General features: G+C 38.1%; 2 protein-coding genes across 4 annotated transcripts in view; one reads left to right on the top strand and one right to left on the bottom strand.

Moving 5' to 3' along the window:
* ARHGDIB (Rho GDP dissociation inhibitor beta) overlaps positions 1–21,801 on the bottom strand; it is a 114,071-nt gene that overhangs the window by 67,701 nt on the left and 24,569 nt on the right. The window lies entirely within an intron of this gene.
* The window catches only part of AGBL3 (AGBL carboxypeptidase 3), a 54,909-nt gene that overhangs the window by 18,775 nt on the left and 14,333 nt on the right, over positions 1–21,801 (top strand). For all 3 annotated transcript variants that reach the window (XM_070755959.1, XM_070755957.1, XM_070755960.1), the window contains 10 exons: positions 3,951–4,733; positions 5,315–5,474; positions 6,312–6,438; positions 8,751–8,848; positions 8,995–9,086; positions 9,253–9,301; positions 12,687–12,785; positions 13,664–13,732; positions 17,727–17,837; positions 19,517–19,610. In XM_070755959.1, coding sequence (XP_070612060.1) covers positions 3,951–4,733; positions 5,315–5,474; positions 6,312–6,438; positions 8,751–8,848; positions 8,995–9,086; positions 9,253–9,301; positions 12,687–12,785; positions 13,664–13,732; positions 17,727–17,837; positions 19,517–19,610 — 1,682 coding nt within the window. The remainder of the gene's footprint in view (positions 1–3,950; positions 4,734–5,314; positions 5,475–6,311; positions 6,439–8,750; positions 8,849–8,994; positions 9,087–9,252; positions 9,302–12,686; positions 12,786–13,663; positions 13,733–17,726; positions 17,838–19,516; positions 19,611–21,801) is intronic.

Below are 21,801 nucleotides of genomic sequence, written 5' to 3'. Positions count from 1 at the left end.
AGCATACCTACACACATCCCTTTTGGCACGTGAACCAAAAAAGGTTCACCATCACTGATATAGAATCTGATTGAGCAGGGGGCTGGACTAGAAGTCTTCCTAGGTCCCTTCCAGCTCTATTCTGATTCTGAATGATCCAGAAGACTCGGTGTGGGTCACAACAAGAAACAATACAAATCCAATATATTAAAACAATTTAAAACCTTTAATATAAAAAACAATCATACATCTCATACAGACCATACATAAAGCGGAAACGGCCCAGGGGAATCAATTTCCCCATGCCTGGGTGGGTTTTGAGGAGTTTGCAAAAGGCAGGGAGGATGGGGGCAGTCCTAATCACTGGGGGGAGTTGATTCCAGAGGGTCGGGGCCACAACAGAGAAGGCTCTTCCCCTGGGTTCCGCCAGATGACATTGTTTCGTAGACGGGACCCGGAGTAGGCCAACTCTGTGGGACCTAACTGGTCGCTGGGATTCATGCGGCAGAAGGCGGTCCCAAAGATATTCTGATCCGATGCCATGAAGGGCTTTATAGGTCATAACCAACACTTTGAATTGTGACCGGAAACTGATGGGCAACCAATGCAGACTGCGGAGTGTTGGTGTAACATGGTCTGCATGATCTGAAGTTTCCGAACACTCATCAAAGGTAGTCCCATGTAGAGAGCATTACAGTAGTCGAACTTCGAGGTGAAGTCAGTATGAGCAATTCATTATACATTGCTCATATTTAAGTGAAATATGTTTCCCCATGATTATTATCCTGGAGGGCAGGAAAACTACTACTACTACTACCCCTCATATCAGCATTTCTCCCAGTCTGATCTACCATAAATTCCAGTTCAGACATCAGACCTTCTTCAATTCTGTATTTCCTCCTCCCAACAAACAAATCCATTACCTTAGATTTTGAGTGATCTGTAAAATCAATTCTTATCCACTTCTTCTTGCTTCTATTTCTGGAATACAGGGAACTGCCCACCTAATTCCTTGACTACAGTTACTCCCTTTACTGAATGCCTTCCTGGAAGTAACTAAGGGGTTGCCAGTGACAAAAACAAATGTCATATTCTAAGAAGACCTTTTAAGAGCTTTGGGAATCATCTGATGTGCATGCAGTAAAATGTTGGCAATGGTATCAGCAGAAATCCACAGTCTCATTAGACTACCAACTATATTTATAATAGCAGCAATCTTTTTTCTTCTGTAAGACCACACCTGGCACAGCTTCAAAGACAGGATTATCCCTTTGAATCACTTCAGGCACTTTAAACTGCATGTCCTTCCTTTTATGAGCCATCTTGCTTTTAATGTTCTTCTACATCCAGCTTCCCTTCTTTATTCTTTTTTCCCCATTTCTCTATCTCCAGAATCTTCTTTCCGTACTCCTTTCTGCATGGACCCTTTGAATTTTCTTGCCTTCACCTTCTTTGCATTAATAATTACCCAATTGGCTTTCTTCCACATACAACTTGACTGGTGGCCATACTTGCTGATAAAATCTAGACATAAAAAAGATGCCGAACATATACAGATTTCAGAAAGAAGAAAATGAACTAGACAAAATGACTAGGACAGGAGGACAAAATGATCACAAAATTCTGTAATTACCTATTGAGTTATAAGATGGAAGAAGAGGTTGTAAAAGAGGTGATGTTTTATAGATGGTATCTCCCACCATCAAGGATTGCAAAAATGTACTCCAACGTATCACCAGAATATTTGAAGTACAAACACAATACAGTAACATACTACCACATGTGGTGGACCTGTTCCAAAGCAAAACAATACTGGCAAAGGATAAGATTAGATTAGATTAGATTTATTGGATTTATATGCCGCCCCTCTCCACAAACTCGGGGCGGCTCACAACAATAATAAAAAAACGGCACAGTACATAATACCAAATCCAATGCCCACCAATCTAATTACAATTTAAAACTAGTAATCTCATAAAAACGGTATATCCATAAAGAAATGGATTGAAGAAATAACAAATCAATACATAGAAATGAAAGCAGAATTATTTTTGTTAGGGATATTTATGGAAAATCTGGATAAAAAGACGTAAAACTTAATTCTACACATCATCATAGCAGCAAGAATAATATTTGCACAGAACTGGAAAAACAATAACACCAACAGAGGATTGTGTGTGCAGAGATGGATAGGCTTATTAAAAAATGAACAATGAAGAAGAATCAGAATACTGTAAGAGATGGGATGACTGATATAAATGGTTAAACAATAGATCTACAGGTTAAGAACGATGATTTTTAAGATTGTATAGAAGTAAGAAAGTGCTAAGTAACAGTAAAAATGAAATATTCGTGTGTTAAAATAGTACTATTGTAAAATTTATATATTAGTAAGGAAAATATTATTGTTATTATTAAATATTAAATATTATAAAGAAAATAATGTAAGGACTGATTTATATGTTCATATGTTTATATTATATGTATATATCATAAGTTTAGCTAAATGTAAATTGAAAAGAGGGTCAAACAGATGTGAAATGGATGTAAATGAATATGGAATAATTGTCAAATAAGTAGATCGTAAAAACCTTTTTTAACAAAAAACGTTTAATACAAATTATTTTTTAAATCACTCATGAATTTCAAATATTTATGTATTTTTTTAAAATATAGGTTTTATTACTTTATTTTTGCTTTCATTAAGTTGATGTATGCCTAGGCTGGAAATTCCAGATTTTTACTTATTTATTTGTATCCCATATTTATTATTTTTACAAATAACCCATGGCAGTGAATATATCCAACGCATTTTCCTCCTTCTATTTTCCCCACAACAATCTTGTGAGGTAGGTTGGTTTGAGAGAGAATGACGACTTGAACTCACAGTCTCTGGCGCCTTAATCACTAGATGAAACATGCTCATGGAACCATGTAGATCTGTAAATCACATTTGGAGGATACCAAATTAAAAGCTGTTACTTTCAAGTACACTGTTAAAATAATATCTGCCCTGGATTTCAACATGTATCCAAATGCTGATATTAAAACAATTTCTAGACATTTGTTATATAATCGAATTAAAAATGCCATTCCTGGGAACGTTAATACACACGTATGACTTTATGTCTGTAGCATGTTTTACTTCTGGTAAATTCAAGACAGCAAACTTGATTTTTCTTTTTCCATTTATCCTTTTATAGCAAACTTGATTTTTCTTTTTCCATTTATCCTGATAAATCTGCAAAATAGTTTAGTCTGATACATTGTAATGGGTCCCATGAATTTTGTTCATTTAATAATTTGGACCGTCCGTATCCTAATGTTTCCCTCTTACTAGTACCCATATCATGTATATATCATGTATATATCTCCGAGACCGCCTTCTGCCGCACGAATCCCAGCGGCCAGTTAGGTCCCACAGAGTGGGTCTTCTCCGGGTCCCGTCAACGAAACAATGCCACTTGGCGGGACCCAGGAGAAGAGCCTTCTCTGTGGCGGCCCCGGCCCTCTGGAACCAACTCCCCCCAGAGATTAGAACTGCCCCTACCCTCCTTGCCTTCCGTAAGCTACTCAAAACCCACCTCTGCCGCCAGGCATGGGGGAATTAAGACTTCTTCTCCCCCTAGGCTGATACAACTGTATGTATGGTATGTTTGTACGTATGCTGGTTTTATACATTAAGGGGTTTTAAGTTAGTTTTTAGTATTGGATTTTTACTGTATATTGTTCATGTATATTGTTCATGACTGTTGTTAGCCGCCCCGAGTTTTCGGAGAGGGGCGGCATATAAATCCAATAAATTGAATTGAATTGAATTGAATATAAATAGTGTATAAATTTGGCTGTAAGAAAATATGTGTTAACAGAAATAGGAATGGTCAGATATGAATAAATGACACAGCATAAATTACATTCTATATATACCATAATTTATATTAAAAATATTTTTCTCCTTTCCCCCTTGCTAGTAATGATTTTGAATACCAGTTGACACTGCGTACTGATCTCTACACAAATAAGCACACCCAATGGTACTACTTCCAGGTTACCAACACCCAAGCAGGAATGCCTTACCGATTCACCATTGTCAACTTCACGAAGCCAACAAGCTTGTACAATCGTGGCATGCGCCCATTATTATATTCAGAAGCAGAAGCAAAGATCCACAAGGTGGGGTGGCAAAGGACAGGAGATCAAATCAAGTATTATAAAAACAATTTCAGCAATGATGGGCACCAGTATTTTTCCTTGACATGGACTTTCCAATTTCCACATGACAGGGATACTTGCTATTTTGCCCACTGCTATCCATACACTTACAGCAACCTGCAAGACTACTTATCAGCCATCGCCAGAGACCCAAGACGCTCCAAATTCTGCAAAATCCGTATATTATGTCATTCTCTGGCTAGGAATATAGTTTATGTTTTAACAATTACCAATCCCTTGCAAAATTTTAATAAGGAAAAATGCAAGTCAGCAGTCATTTTGACAGCAAGGGTGCATCCTGGTGAAACAAACAGTTCATGGATGATGAAGGGCTTTCTGGATTACCTTCTGGGGGAGTCAGATAATGCCCAATTGCTCCGAGACACTTTTATTTTTAAAGTAGTACCGATGTTGAATCCAGATGGTGTGATTGTGGGCAATTACCGCTGCTCCTTAGCCGGCAAGGACTTGAATCGCAATTATAGATCAGAACTTAAAGACACTTTCCCTTCTGTTTGGTATACCCGCAGCATGATCAAAAGGTAAAAAGGTAACACAATCACTTCTACCTGCTTAATATACTTTATTCTCTGTTCAATATTAGTTCGCTGTTAATGAATACATTATTTTATTATCTAATTTATTTCACATTATTTATTTTTAATTCAGAGATCACTGGCTTTTTCTATACAGTACTGTAATTTTTATTGTAACTTATTTTTTTGTAATTGTCATATGAAATAAAAAGACCAATTTCTGGAGAAGGAGAAAAGAATAGGTACTATAAAAATAAAAGTTATATAAAAGTTATATAAAATGATGAAGCCCATACATATGATTTAATTTAAAAATATTAACCTGCAATGGAGAGAGCATTTTAATATTGTATATTTATTATTTCCCAAAATTAAGGGAGATGTGATAAGGAGATGTGAAGCTGAATCTCCAGAGTATACAATGAAAAACTTCTATTGAAATTGGATCACTATTAGTGCTTGCCATGCCTCCCTATAATGAGAAAATTTAAACTATCTTGAAATGATACCTACAGTTCCTAATGTAAGCCAAAAAACACCAATCTAGGTTTCAATAATCAAAGCTCTGATTTTGTCTCTTGTAACAGAATAATGGAAGAGCGAAATGTTCTTCTATACTGTGACCTTCATGGTCATAGCAGGAAAGAAAATGTCTTTATGTATGGCTGTGAAAAAAAAGAAGATGAAAGGCCATGCTTACTCCAGCGCATTTTTCCTTTCATTATGAGCAAAAATTGTCCAGATAAAGTAAGCCAAATTTTAATATTATATCTCAGATAATTAATCAAAACTGGAATCCCTTTGCATGTTAGTTTAATATTATACTGTAATGATTGTAAAGTCAGAATCAGTCTGCCCCCCAATCTAATAAATACAGTATTTTAAACATAGTTTGCAGATATATCATGTTAACTATTAATTCTATTAAGATATAAATGCATAACTTTTTCATGTTTGGCACCATACTTAGTCTTTGAGTGTACTGTACTGGGCGGTAGTAGGATAAGGAGTAAAACTATTTAAAATTAAACACCATCATTGTATACTCCAGGTATTTAATAACTTTTCTTTATAGTACCAACTTTTGAACAAATATATTCAACATGTGAACAATTTGCCCAAACCTTTTAGCAGAACTTTAGGTTGAGCATCTCTATACTAATGGCAGTTTCATAGATCTAGCTCTAGAAGTTTGATCAGATTTTTGCAATGGCAGTGGGATTTATGGCTCATATAAAACAATAACTACTGCAACTGTACACTATTTACTCCGATATCTTAAAAGCATTTTATTGTGTCTCTTCTCTGCTCTGCTGTTAACATTATTTTAATGCATTATTCCATTTTTTTCTATGTGAGAAGAATCTCATATACCGGTATTTCCCTTTTTTCTTTCGCAAATGATGTGAATTATGCAAATAAACCACATTAATTAATAGCTTGGTATTATGGCTTGCATATTGATGGGAGAACATTATCTGAGGAGGTTGTTTTGAAATCATGTCTGCATATTTGCTCTGTAATGAGTAATTTGTCTCTTTAGCAGGAATCGCTAAACTTTATTTCATTTCTTATCCTATTAAGTTCTCATTCCGAGATTGCATTTTTAAAAATCAGAAAGGCAAAGAAGGAACAGGTCGAGTAGCTATGTGGAAAATGGGCGTCAACAACAGCTATACCTTGGAAGTAACTTTCTGTGGCTCTAAACTGGGTAAAGGAAGTAATATTACTCCAGAATTCATAATTAATGCATTCAATAACAGATCTTGCATTGTAGAGATAATTGCTAAATAAAGATAAGATAATTCCATCTGTCCGTCCATTACCCTGGGGGGGGAAACTACTGACCCCCTCAGAGAGGGTTCACAACTTCGGCGTCCTCCTCGATCCACAGCTGACATTGGAACATCATCTTTCAGCTGTGGCGATGAGGGCGTTTGCCCAGATTTGCCTGGTGCACCAGTTGCGGCCCTATTTGGACAGGGAGTCATTGCTCACAGTCGCTCATGCCCTCATCACCTTGAGGTTCGATTGCTGCAACGCTCTCTACATGGGGCTACCTTTGAAAAGTGTTTGGAAAATTCAGATCGTGCAGAACGCAGCCGCAAGAGCCATTGTGGGGCTTCCAAGATTCACCCATGTTTCTTCAACACTCTGTGGCTTGCATTGGCTGCCGATCAGTTTCCGGTCACAATTCAAAGTGTTGGTCATGACCTTTAAAGCCCTACATGGCATGGGACCAGATTACCTCCGGAACCGCCTGCTACCGCACGAATCCCAGCGACTGATAAGGTCCCACAGAGTTGGCCTTCTCCAGGTCCAGTCGACTAAACAATGTCGTTTGGCGGGACCCAGGGGAAGAGCCTTCTCTGTGGCGGCCCCGGCCCTCTGGAACCAACTCCCCCCAGAGATTAGAACTACCCCCACCCTCCCTGTCTTTCATAAACTACTCAAGACTCATTTATGCCACCAGGCATGGGGGAGTTAAGATATTCCTTCCCCCTAGGCCATTACAAGTTATGCATGGTATGTTTGTTTGTGTGTATGTTTGGTTTTATTATAAGGGAATTTAGTTGTTTTATTAATTGGATTTCTACATGCTGTTTTTATCATTGTTGTTAGCCGCCCCGAGTCTGCGGAGAGGAGCGGCATACAAATCCAATCAATAAAATAAATAAATAAAAATAAATAATCAATTCCTGGTGTCCAAATTGACATGTCCATTCTTGGCAAACCATGCAAGTAGTATTACTTTCTTTGAATTTTTTTTTCTTAAATTGTCAGCCTAGCCTGCCAAGTACTAAGCAGATCAAACCTTCCTCAAACCTGGCTAGGTTGAAATTAGCTGGTTACAAAAGTGTTTTAGAATTTCATTTAACTAAAGAAAAAAATATGTGCCAATATCAATTGTCACAGATCAGCAACCATGTTTCTATTACTATAGTGTGCTACTTTTAGCCCTATGAGTGAAATGGGGAAACTAGCAGGTCTTTAGAAAATTCCTAATTGTTTGAAGATTTGGAGTAGAGCCATGAGGTGACCATCATGCAAAACAAATGAAGATACTTTAAAATATAGCTAATTCTTCAAGGAGAGTTTCAGCACTTTGTACAGTTTGTACAAATGTACAGTTTGTACAAATTCAACCATCCATCAATGATTTATAAAATGTATAAGTATATTTTCATAAAAATTGTATTTGATAAATGTGTAAAACAGTAGCCAGAATGCAATATTCTTATATTCTCCAGAGCAGGGGTGTTTAAATGTGGCCTGCAGAGCCAGCCTGGAAATAGCAAAGAACCAGCCCACGGTGCTTCTGGCAGCCAAAATGGTGGAGCACCCTGTTTTCGGCCTGGACAGCCTCCTGCAGCACTCTGCCAGCCAAAATACTCACCCCGTTTTGGCCAGCAAGGTGCTGCAGGAGGCGTCTGTCCCATCTCCCCTCCCCCACCCAGGAAGGGGAAGTACAATGCTGATCTGGCCCTCAAAGAAATTGAATTGAATTGATTTATATGCTGTCCAATCCCATGGGACTCAGGTCGGCTTACAACAATAAAATGATGCAATAATATAGTGAAAATCAAATATAAAACAGTAAAACACATAAAATCTATAAAACCCCTAAACTAACTATACATACATACTCACATATATACCAAGCAAATCACAATTCGGCTATGACTAGATGTTAACTCTCATGGCCTGCCGGGAAAAGCCAGGCCTTCAAGGCCTTTTGGAAGGCCAATAAGGGTGGGAGCAGTACGGACATCGAGGGGATAGTAGTTTCCAAAGGGCTGGGGCAGCCACAGAGAAGGCCCCCCCCCGTGGGTTCATCAACTTGCACTGCTTAGTCGACGGGACCCAGAGAAAGCCAACTCTGTGGGGTCTTATTGGTCTTTGGGAGGTATGCAGCAGGAGACGGTCCCATAGGTAAACCCAGTTTGACACCACTGCTCCAGAGTATATAAAATTATTGCTGATAATTCTTTTTTCCAATATGGTTTCCCTTTTGTATTATAGGAAATAGAAACGCTACCCACTTCAATGTTAAAGATTTGGAGTCCATTGGATACAATTTTTGTGATTCATTATTGGTGTTTTGTACCGAAAAGAGCAAGGTAATACAGAGGAACATTTTTTATTCATACGGAACTGAATAATAATAATTTGGTGGTACATGGTGGTACATGTTTAGCATGTTAGAAGTGTTGGGTTGCCTGTCACTGAGGCACTGACTTTCACTGATGACTCTGCTCTTTCCTAGTACAATGAATGCCTGAAAGAATTGGAGGAACTAGTAAAACAGGATGATCCAGCTGCCTCTGTCAATGATATAGGAGACAGAGGAGATTCTAGGTAAATGGATTGTTTATCCAAAAATATTTCTAGCCATATTAGAAAGTGAATTCATTAGCTGTGATGTGTTTCCCAGTTCTGTTATCTGATAAGGTAATTGTGTGGTTGAGTATTTTGTTGTTCACAATCCTGTAAATCAAAACAACACACTTGTATTCTTTTGCAGTTCAGACAGTTCGGACTCTAATGAGTTTACTGATAAAACAGAAGCCCAGGTATAGTAAAGTTATCATTCAACTATATTTACCTCACTTTTCTACTTGAAATATATTTTCTTGGCATTTAATATAGAGATAAACAAGATGGTTGGGATATATGAAAACATTATAATCTTCCCTCATTTAATTTAAAAACCATGTCAACATGACGTATATGAGACAAAGTGTGTTAAAAATAATTTCAAACATTTATATACTTCCTTCATCCCTAGGAATTAAGATGAAGGATATTGGTGATTTGATTTGCCTTGTTTGAGCTGTTGGCATAAGATTAAGAATTCTATGCTATTATGCTTCCCCCCCCCCCAAAAAAAAACCAATGTAAAGGAAAGCAATACTTAAAATAAACTGTTGCATGATAAACTATTGCATTGAACTAATTTGACCCAAAAAATTATTTTCAACCATAATCTGACATTAAATTTGATAAAACAGGGTATGCAAATTATCAAATCCAAACTAAAGGAAGTTTTCTGATCTTCACAAATGCCACAGAGGATAATCCCCATTCTTCTAAGATGGAAGTAGCCATAACTGAATAAATTACCTTTAAAAAAGATCTTTAAAATGGACCTTTTAAAGGCCATAACTTGGAAATCCATAAAGGACAATATAGTCTGAAAAGATCCATTAGTGAAATGCAGCTTCCAAATTGTCTCTTTGGCTTGGTATAACAGAGTTGGAAGGGACCTGCTGCTCAAGCAAGAACCCCATACCATTTCAGATAATAATAATTAATAATAATAATAATTTATTAGATTTGTATGCAGCCCCTCTCTGAAGACTCGGAGCAGCTCACAACAATAACAAAACAGTGTGACAATGTAAACAAATCTAATATTAAAAAAAGCATCTAAAAAACCCATCATTTAAAAACCATGCAACACACGCATACCATACATAAAACTATAAAAGCCTGGGGGAGATGTCTCAATTCCTCCCTGCCTGGGTATATATCCAATCTCTTCTTTAAAAGTATCATTGCAGGAAATTAGATAAATCAGTTATGACAGACAGACACTCTGAGCAAGTTACAGGTGGATAATTTACTGTACATTAGACTTTACTCCAAATACTGTACCTTGCTATCCAGCAACAACTTAACCTTAGACTGTCTTCAGTCAGCCTCTCCCCATTTCTAAGAGGTCTGTAAGGGGCCTACCATCACTGTCCTACTGTCCTATTGTCCTCTTTTATCATTACTTTTTACTTACATTATGTTTATACAAACTACTACTATCAGACAGATTGAAGGCACTGCTATCATTGCAATTGAGAGACTTGAGGGAAAGAAATACCTGCTGCGGGCCAATAATCATTGTTATTATTCTATATTATGCATCCATTTCGTGTTCGTTGCAAACAGGCCAGAATACAAATTTAGTAAGAGGAAAGTTGCCACAGAATCCAAGAAAAAGAGATTCTCAACTGCCATTGAAAATGATTTTATTGAAGCTGAAAGCATATCAGAAATCTAATGCTTTCTCAAGGATACTCTAAAAACATAAACGTTGCTAGAAGGAATAGGCATTCTGTTAACTAATGGGTAAATGAAACACAAAGTTCACTTTGTATTTTGAAGAGGGAAGATAGATCAAACTCTGGGTCTATGCACGTACTGTAGTTATATATTGATAGACACTCTTGGGAAAGAACAGAAGGGAGCAGTCAATAACAAGCAAGCCCTGTCCTATCCAGTGTTGCAAAGAAAGAACAGGTCTCATCAAAAGCGACTGCAGCACACAGAGAGAGCTGGTGAAGTAGGCAAAACATCATCTCTCCCAACTGTAAGTAATCAAATCAAAAAAGTTGGGTGATCAACCTTATTAGCAAAAGCAATGGAAAAGCTATAAAAGCAGTCATTGGTGACAGAAACAGCAATAAATAAATTAGCAGATCCTGTCTCCTTTTCCTATCTTACATCAACCTGTGGTAGTCTCTTTTAAAAGTGGGTTTGACTCATTAGAACGCATAATGTCAGTCATTTGCAAGGAGAGGATACTGCAGTAATCAGATGTCCAATTTCTTCTAGAAGCAAAACCAAAATACCCAATACCATGGAAGCTGGTGCCAAAAACCAAAGCAAAATAGGGCATACCTCGTCTAAAACAGTTATTAAACACTAGGCAGATCCCAACTTTTGGTCATATCAGTCACCTCTGAAAAATGGGTTGGGGAACACTCCGCGGCCTGCACTGGTTGCCGATCAGTTTCCGGGCACAATTCAAAGTGTTGGTAATGATCTATAAAGCCCTACATGGCATCGGACCAGAATACCTGCAGGACCGCCTTCTGCCGCACGAATCCCAGCGGTCAATCAGGTCCCACAGAGTTGGCCTTCTCTGGGTCCCATTGATTAAATGCTGTTTGGCGGGACCCAGGGGAAGAGCCTTCTCTGTGGCGGCCCCGGCCCTCTGGAATCAACTCCCCCCGGAGATTCGAATTGCCCCTACTCTTCCCACCTTCTGCAAGATGTTGAAGACCTATCTATGTCGCCAGGCATGGGGGGAATAACTACCTCTTCCCCCACCACCACCTTTTTTCCTGACTGTAATACATGAGAATGGTGTGATTGTGCAGTAACTATTGTTTTTAATATTTATGGGTTTTAAATTTCATTTTTTATCTAATATTACCTATCTAACTCTGTCTATTGTATTGTTGTTGTGAGCTGTCCCGAATCTTCAGAGAGGGGCAGCATACAAATCTAATAAATCTTAATCTTCAGTTATGGGTGAATATGAGAGCATTGAAAAAACATACCTGGGCATATCAGAATAATTATAACAATTTAGAAATTGTGGAAGTTGAGAGAGATGTGTCATATTTCTTGTAACATTTGTATTTGCCTTTAAATATTTTGGACATAGTGAGGGATGGTTTAGTTTAATAATTAAAATAGACAAGTAAATATTCTACTATCTTTCTTTAATCCTATTAAGCTTAACTGCCCTATTTTTCGGAGTATAAGACGTACCTTTTTTGCCCCTAAAAGAGGCTTAAAATTTGAGTGTATCTTATACTCTGAATGTAACTTTTTCAAAGCTTCCCCCCCCCCCAGCCCTAATGTTCCTGACACTTAGCAGCTTGCAGGCTTTTTTTTCATTTCTAATCACTCTGAATGTTTTTTCCAGCCCTAACCCTTTGCAGGCTTTTTTCATTACTATTCACTCCAAATAAAAAAATTTAAAGCCCTAACCAGCGGATAAAATAATGTGCTGAAGGCCTGAAGCTGACCAGACTGAGGATGGTAGTTAGATTAATACCTGAGAGGCAGATTCTTTCCCCTATTTTCCTCCCCCAAAACTTAGGTGCTTTTTATATTCCGGTGCATCTTGTACCCTGAAAAACACAGTAATTTAACTTTTCTCTTTCTTGGCAGACAAAATCAAAGAAAAAATATTTGAAAGTAAAGAAGGAAAGAAGTTTTGTTTTGGAACCCCCGGGAAGAAGATATTCTAAACATTTACATGAACCAGTGGTAGATTATTATTATTATTTATTATTATTTATTATTATTTATTATTATTATTATTATTATTATTATTATTATTATTATTATTATTATTATTATATAGAAGCTACTCAGTACTCAGTACAGTTTGTTGATTCTTATAGATGTTTACTACATAACAGTTATGCTATTCCCTTTTGAGATAAGAAATGTTATATGGAAAAGAAATAAGAAATAATTAGGCAAGAAAAAGAAGTCTTGAAATAAGGAAAAGTTTTTAAAAATGGCAAAACACCATTTACTATAATTTTTCCCATCTTCCACTGTTGTTTCCACTATATCTGTTTTCTTTTTCATAAATGTGTACTTCAAATTTCTCTCATCCCTTTTTTACCAGAGCTCCTCAGTTCAACCATGGCTTTATTAGTCTTTTTAAATTTATTATTATTCCCCCCTGCCTACTTAATGTATATATTCGCATTTCTGTATTATATTTAAAATGGAAAGAAATTGGAAGAATAAACAATATGTGCTGTAACTTAAGATTAGTTCAGTCTGTATATTAGACCAGTGAATGAACAATTTCATGAAGATATAGTATTAGTGCTGTAGCTGAGACTATAGTTTTGTCATTTTGCCTACTAAATTCTCCATCATAACATCAGGAGAGGTCTTAATCAGGGGCAATTTACCTTGCAGAATTTTTTAAAAAAGCATACTTATAAATTTAAATGCAATATTTTCCTACTATGAGATATACAGTAATTCAGAAAGATTGTACCCTGAATGTTTTGTTCTTCTGTGGAAATAGAATTAGAAAAGAAACACAGTCTTGAAAATCTGGAAACAGTTCTATAATACTTGAGTGATTGTTCCTTGTAATGATTTGTTTTTTTCTTATTTAGAATGAATCCAAAAAACCAGAAGACTCTTCTCACAGAGTTTCCAAGACTCAAGATCAAATAATTAAAAATGTAAATATTTTATTGTATCATTAAATTCTAATATAAAGCTCAGTGATCTGGTACAATGTTTCTGCTGAAAATAATGAATTTGATAATGAACTTGACTTACTGTACTTGACTCACAATTGTTTATTTTATTTTGCTGCACATATCTGTCCATGCATAACAATATCAAATGAAAACTTATTTTCATTGATTTTTTCCTGAAAATTTTCAACTGTCCTTCAATAGTTAGACCAATGAGAAATATAACTGGTAATTTATCCAACCATCATTGTGACAGCATGATCAAGGTAACCTTGATATAATTTCAAAATTGCCTGAGTAATTTTATGAAGTTTCTACAAGTCACTAATACAGAAATTAACTATTTCTGAATAAGTTAATTACTTATTAACTTATATTAATAAGTTAATTACTTGAATACAGCTCATCTCTCTGGAATCCACACCACATTTCAGACATAAACACTCTATGAAATGTCCAGAGATACTTTACTAGAAGAGCCCTCCACTCCTCTACTCACAACAGAATACCCTACACAACTAGACTTACAATCCTAGGTTTAGAAAACTTAAAACTACCTCGCCTTAAACACGACCTAAGCATAGCCCATAAAATCATCTGTTACAATGTCTTTCCTGTCAACAGCTACTTCAGTGACAACCACAACAACATACAAGCATACAACAGATACAAAATTAAAGTAAACCGCTCTAAACTCAAATGCAGGAAATACGACTTTAGTAATCGAGGAGTTGATGCATGGAATTCACTACCTGACTCTGTAGTGATATCAACTAACCCCCCAAACTTTACCATTAGACCATCCACTGTTGACCTCTCCCAATTCCTAAGAAGTCAGTAAGGGGTGTGCAAAAGTGCACCAGCATGCTTTCCATCCTCTGTCCTAATGTTTCTTTCTTACTAGTATCATGTATATAAATATTGTTATATCTTTGTATACCACCAATACTTGACAAAACAAATAAATAAAAATAAAAAATGCCATTAGGAGAAATGCTGTGAATAACTGTTGCTACAAGCAATGTTCCCTCTAATTTTTTTCCCGGTGTGGGCGGAAACGTATAGTGTCTGAGTGGCACATTTTCATGCCTGGGCGTGGATCGGTTAGAAACCTGGTCGTTAAGCGAATCTGGCTTCTTCTCCCCACCCCCCTCATTGTGTTTGCATGTGAGATGCTCACAAAAGGAGGTCACGTGACCTCAAGACACAGCAACGGTCATAAATATGAAACGTTTTAATCACGCGGTCGTGGGGCTGCTACGAAGGTCATAAGTGTGAAAAAGGGGCATAAGTCACTTTTTTCAGGGCCGTTGCGACTTTGAATGATCAGTAAATGAACCGTTGTAAGTCGAGGACAACCTGCCTTCTTCCCTAGATGTTTTCTTTGGAGCTTCAAAATGGGCTCCTGATCTGCTTCTAAAAGAGTGCACTGGTCAGACAGATAATCCTCGAATTCTGTTCTGACCCCAATGTTTCTATCTCCTGAGTAAGAGTGAGATTGAGTTCTGCCTCACTTTACCACCTTTCTTGCCACAGTCGTTTGAAAACCCTGCGCCACGATTGGGTTTTGGGTGCGCCACCCCGCAGGTGCACACCTTAGAGCAGCGTTTCCCAACCGGTGTGCTGCGGCACACTAGTGTGCCGCGAGACACAGCCAGGTGTGCCGCGACAGCGACAGCTGGGCGGGGCGCTGCCGGTGCCTCCGACCTCCCGGCTCCTGCCCGATGCCGCGGTTTCTGGCGCTCTCCTGCTGCGCCCCAAAGAAGGAAGGCAGGAAGGAGAGCTTCATTCTTCGCGCCTTTTTCCCCGCCTTCCCTGGCGTCGGCGGCAAGTGTCCTTTGGGGCCCGGCGGGAGGGCACTGGCAGCGGAAACAGGCTGCCGGCTGCAGCGGCCCCGGGCACCGTTCCCTGTAGGCTGCGCACGCCAACGCACCCCAAAATGCCCCCCCACGCACCCTTTTCCAGGGGCGCGCAGGGAGCCGCGGCCACCCGCCCACCCGATTTCCCTCCGCGCGGATGGGGACGCGGATCCACCACCCTCGCCAGCCCGATCTCCCTCCACCCGGGTGGGGAGGTGGATTCGCCGCCCCCGCCAGCCCGATTTCCCTCCAGTGGCTGATCTCCCTCCGTGTGGGGGGGGGCGACGAACCGACGACCGGGGGCTGTCCGTCCGTGTTGGGTGGTGCAGGGCAGGCACAGGCAGCCCCAGGGGAGAACAAGGGAGGGAGAGAAAGGAGAGAGAGAGAAAGGGAGGGAGAGAAAATTGAATGAAGGAGGGAGAGAAAGAAAGAGTAAGAAGTAGAAAGGATAGAGAAAAAGGAAGAGAAAGGGAGGGGGAGAAAGGAAAGAGGGAGGAAGGGGGGAGAGAAAGAAGATATGAAGGAGGGAGAAAAAGAAAGAGAGATAGAAAGGAAAGAGGGAGAGAAAGGAATGAGAGAGAAAGGGAGGGAGAGAAAGGGAATGAAAGAGGGAGAAGGGGTGAGAGATAGAAAGGATAGACAGAAAGGGAGAGAAAGGAAAGAGAAAGGGAGGGAGAGGAAGGAAAGAGAGATGAGAGAGGAAGGAGGAGACAGAAAGAGAGGAAGGAAGGAAGAGAGAAAGAAAGAGGGATGGAGAGAGAAAGGAAGGAAGAGAAAGAGGGAGGGAGAGAGAAATAGAGCGAAAGGGAGGAAGAGAGATTTTTTTGTCCAAACTTTTTTTAGCGCCCCCCCCCCCAATGTTCCCCAGGATTTTGAAAATATGAAAAATGTGCCGCGGCTCCAAAAAGGTTGGGAAACACTGCTTTAGAGGGAACAGTGTCTACCAGTGGCATCGGACCAGAATACCTCCGGGACCGCCTTCTGCTGCACGAATCACTGCGACAGATTAGGTCCCACAGAGTTGGTCTTCTTCGGGTCCCATCGACTAAACAATGCCATCTGGCGGGACCCAGGAGAATAGCCTTCTCTGTGGCGGCCCCAGCCCTCTGGAATCAACTCCCCCTGGAGATCAGGACTGCCCCCACTCTCCTTGCCTTTCATAAACTTTTGAAAACCCACCTATGTCGCCAGGCATGGTGAAATTAGCACACCCCTTAGCTATTGAGGTTTATGGATGGTTTGTTTGGCTTGTATGATTGCTTTTTTATAACGGTTTTTAAACTGCTTTTAAGTATTGGATTTGTATTCATTGTATTGTTTTTCTTGTTGTGAGCCGCTCCGAGTTCTCCGAGAGGGGTGGCATACAAATCTAATAAATAATAAAATAATAATAATTTTTATAATTATAAAATACAGATTCTTCACTTCAGCTAAAGACATTACAGAATGTTACCACTGAAGATGTAGATGTGCATCTTTTTCTATATCAACATTACAGTGTTCCTATCTACTAAACTTGTGTGATGTAACTTCCGATGAAGTGGAATGATGATCCACTTATCAAGATACACAATTACAACTGAATTGGAATAAACTAGCCTTCCCCAGTGGGTGCTTTCCAACTGTGTTTGATTGTAACTCCATAGTTCCTAACAAACATGACATGTAGGTGCCATTTATAGATGTTGTAGTCTAAATTTCTGGAGACATTAGTTTTAGGTCTTGATAGTCAATTACCCTAAAGGCAAGATTTTCACAGAAGCCTCTTTAATCAGATTTATGGAAATGGAAAAGGGATTAGTTTACAGAACTCTCAACAACTGAGATTGTTTTCATTTATAGAATTCATTTTATTTCCCAGCCTTCTAAGGCAGAAATCTCAGTCACGGTCTCGAAGTGAACTATCAAAAAAGCATTTAAAAAAAATTATAAGAGAAGAATATCCAGGTGTCCAAAAGGTAATCTGTCTGAGGCACTGAACATAACATTATATCCAGACTGAATTCTCTCATATGTGAAGTATTTTCTTTGCCTTAAGCTTTCATTCTGTTATCAGCTTACATGTTTAGTTCTGTACATTCTGTACATATTTGTTACCCATTTATTTTTCTCCACAGGCCCAGGTTTTTCACAAATTAAAACTGATGGAATTACAAAACATAGAAAGAGAAAAATATGAAATTACCAAGAATGTAGAGACTTTTTCTAGAACAACAAATGCAAAAAAGGTTTGGCCGTCATCTTAGTAGAATAAATTTTGCAACATAAATAAGAGAATGCTGACTTCTTTTTTCTATATACTTTTAAATCTTACTACTATACAGTTGTCGTGCAAAATTATATTCATGCAATGTATCATTTAAGTTATTGCTGATGCTTAAATATATATTTAAATTACTGAAATGGAATTATGTTGTAGAGCCAATTCTGCATTTCCCATTTCTTGCTTTTCCCATTCCTGACATTGTAAATTAAGTTGCTATAGGAATTTGTGACAGGGTGTTGCATTGTTTCTGTTAATTGAAGTAGTACCAGTATTGTTCCTCTCTACAAAAAATAAAAATAGCAAGATTAAATGCAAAAACTAGGGTCTCACATTGGTACATTTGGGAATGCTGAAAGCTTGGGATAACCATATAAGGAATGGTTAAGGTGACTTAAATGGAATTGGTTGTCGATTTGAATGTATGTTTATATGGATGATGGCCAGCACTCTGAATCATTTGCAGCGAATATTTATTACGTGGTTCTGAAAATCAATGTATCAAATTAGTGGATTTAACAGCAATTTCAAGCTATACATAGTGAAAAGCAGAGCAATAATATAAATATATGCGACTATAGAATTTCACTAATATGTTAACTAAAGTTGAAGAAATAAGTGAAGAACTGTAAAGATGTGCAACACCAGTAGAAGACACTGCTACTAGGCTATTACCAGAAAATATAGTATGTAATTAGCATATCGGCAGTTGTGTGTTTTATTGCAAGTAATGTTGTCTATGATATTGCAAAAGAAGGGGACATTTTAAGAATATGCTTCTGCCTGTTTTGTTACACAAAATGAAAGTTTGTCGTGCCGGGATGAAAAGTAAATTGGAAATGGAGTATTTAACATATAGGTATGGTAAAACAAGAAGAAACGAGTTCAAGAAAGATAGGAGCTACGTGAATTAATGTGGATCTCTTTCAAAAATGACCAGCATGCAAAAAGTGTATTCAAATGATTTGATCATATGCAAACCATGTATAACAATCAAATTGCGAAACAAATATATAAAGAAGAGTGACTTTATAGAGGACTTTACAAGGATAGAGTGGTCTGATGGCATTGCTGTAAAGTAGACTTAGTGTATACTCTTGATGTAAACTAGATTTTTTTTCTTTGCTCATGCCTTCTGGTCCTTTGCCTTAATATTTCCTATTTTATTCTTTTCTATTATTGTTCTTCATTCCAAAAGACCATATGTGCATATGCATGTACTAAGGTTACTTATAGTACTATAATTTTGTAGAATAACTCAATTATGTCTGATGAAAAATAAAATAGATGTGTTTTTGCTTTAAAATGTTGACTTTACATGCAGAAAGAATGTTTAAGCTATAAGCGTTCCATTCTTTAAACCAGTCTTCCTCAATCTGGTACCCTTCAAATGTGTTAGTCTTCACTTTCTCTCATCCTCTCAATTTAGACTACAGCATCTACCTACATAATTCATTGGAATTTTGGCCAAACATAATGAGGAAAGATGCAGCAGCATTTAGCATACCCAGACTACTTATAGTCTGTGCCATAAAACTATTTATCACAGACTTTAATTAGTCTTTACATACAAAGAAAGAAATGAGGGAGTTCAGAAATGTGGAAGAATAGTAATCATGCATTTGTCTCTGTTTTCTCTAATAGTCAAAGACTTTAGCAGGGGTTCATGAATTGTTTAAAGAAACTAGTTCCATTTTAAAAAGTAAACCAGATCAAATGGCTTTCCCCTCTAAAAAAGGTAAGAATATTTTTATCAGCTTGTACATTTTGTTAGTTATGTGTTACACTATTAATAGGGTATGCTCTACATTATACAGGGTGCGTTCCAAAAGTAATGCAATTATTTTTTTAAAGTAATTTATTGAACAGATTTGCACAACACTTAAAATTCTTCAAAACACTGTCCTTGGGCCTCTACACATTTTTTCCAGCAACTCTGCCATGACCGGTATGCGCCCTGGAAGGAGTCTTCGGGGACCTCTCACAAGGTCTTTGTCATGGCTGATTGGATCTATGGACAAAAAACGCGTCTTGCCACAACACGCTACAAGTCCGCGGGTTCCCAGCCAAACAGCAAGTGCCAATGCTGCCCCGCCCCCCCTATAGTCCTGACGTCACCCCAGCAGACTTCTTTTTGTTCCCAGCCCTGAAAGGAACCCATTTTTCATCCATATAAGAGATCCAATCAGCCGTGACGAAGACCTTGCAAGAGGTCCCTGAAGACACCTTCCAGGGCACGTACTGGTCATGGCAGAGTCGCTTGAAAAAATGTGTAGAGGCCCAAGGACAGTACTTTGAAGAATTTTAAGTGTTTGTGCAAATCTGTTCAATAAATTACTTTTTTTAAAAATTGAATTACTTTTGGAACACACCCTGTATATAATCTTCCCAGTCCTGTATAATGCCTTTATAATTTCTATGGTCTGTTTTAGCTATGAAGTAGCAAGTATCTGCACTAGTGATCAAATTTGCCCTTAAAATGTATTGAAGATTAGATTTAGGTTAGATGGCTAGAGTAGACGTGTGATGAATAAAACAAAACGCATACATAAAAGAATTATGGTTTGAGGGAGGGAGTTCCACTGGTAGTTACAACTTAATCTGAATGAATGAGTGAGTATAAATCAATCATATTAAAAATAACACTGACCTATATAATAAAGAACGGTTTACTCATTTTATGAATTAAACATTACAACATTAAAAATTAAAAATACACAACCAGGAATTGTTACATGCCAGTTTTAAAAAATGATTTTGAAAATATTTTTAGAGACCTATCTTGTTTGCAGATTTAATGCTACTGTGAGAGGACAGAGGAAATGTGTTTCGGTGATACGATATCTGTAAAGATACTATACAGTGGTAACTCTATTTAAGAACTTAATTCATTTTGTGACTAGGTTCTTAAGTAGAAATGTTTTTAAGTAGAAGCAATTTTTCCCATAGGAAACAATGTAAAAGGAAATAATGAGTGCAAATCCATTAGGAAAGAAATAAAAGCTCGGAATTTGGGTGGGAGGAGGAGGAAGAAGAAAAGGAGGAGGAGAGTCGCTGCCGAAGGAAGAAGGGGAGGGGAGGGGAATAAAAAAAATCCCAAACTTTAAGGCTTTAAAAACAAAAGAGGTGGCGAGGATGAGCATGTGCCTCTAATACACCTGGCGGGAGGCTGCCTCCCATAGACTGGCTGCTGCTGCTGCTACATGCTGTCTCCATTTCCCATACTGAAGGGTTCCCCTCTCCTCTCGCTCTCTTTGTAGCCGGCACCTTTCCTTCACTGTGGTGACTCCTTGGCTTCCCAGAGCGAAGGGAACCTTTCTTTTCTCTGGGCGCTGGCAGAGGTTTATTATGTTTATGTTCAGTCGGACTGAGTGTGTATGATTGTGTAACAGATAGGTTTTTATAACAATGTATTTTAAATTAATTTTTAAAACATTTTAACATTAAATTTGTATTTATATTGTATTGCTGTTATGTTGTGAGCTGCCCTGACTCTTCGGAGAGGGGCGGCGTACAAATCTAATAAATTATTATTATTATTATTATTATTATTATTATTATTATTATTATTAAAATGCTTTGTTCGCTCTGGACTGCCAAAGCCTCCTTAAGCGCCACCAAAAGTTTCATCTGGCAGCTGAGAAAAGCCTGAGATGGCTGGGATTAAAGGGGAAGTGGCAGGAAACTGGCCGGGCCTTCATACGGCTTTCAAACTTCCTGGGAAATTTTTCTGGGCTCGGGTTCTTAAGTAGAGGGGGGAAAATCTTGAATACCCAGTTCTTATCTAGAAAAGTTCTTAAGTAGAGGGGTTCTTAAGTAAAGGTACCACTGTACTTGCATTGGAATTTTTTAAAAAAATAATATGGAGAGAGCTGGTCTTTCATTCCCCCTGGACATTTGACTCCCATTGTAAATTCACATCCAACATA

This window comes from Erythrolamprus reginae, chromosome 6, assembly GCF_031021105.1.
Source record: "Erythrolamprus reginae isolate rEryReg1 chromosome 6, rEryReg1.hap1, whole genome shotgun sequence".
Classification (NCBI taxonomy): Eukaryota; Metazoa; Chordata; class Lepidosauria; order Squamata; family Dipsadidae; genus Erythrolamprus; species Erythrolamprus reginae.
The sequence above is the reverse complement of the archived record's forward strand: the minus strand, read 5'-3'. Positions and strand labels throughout refer to the sequence as shown.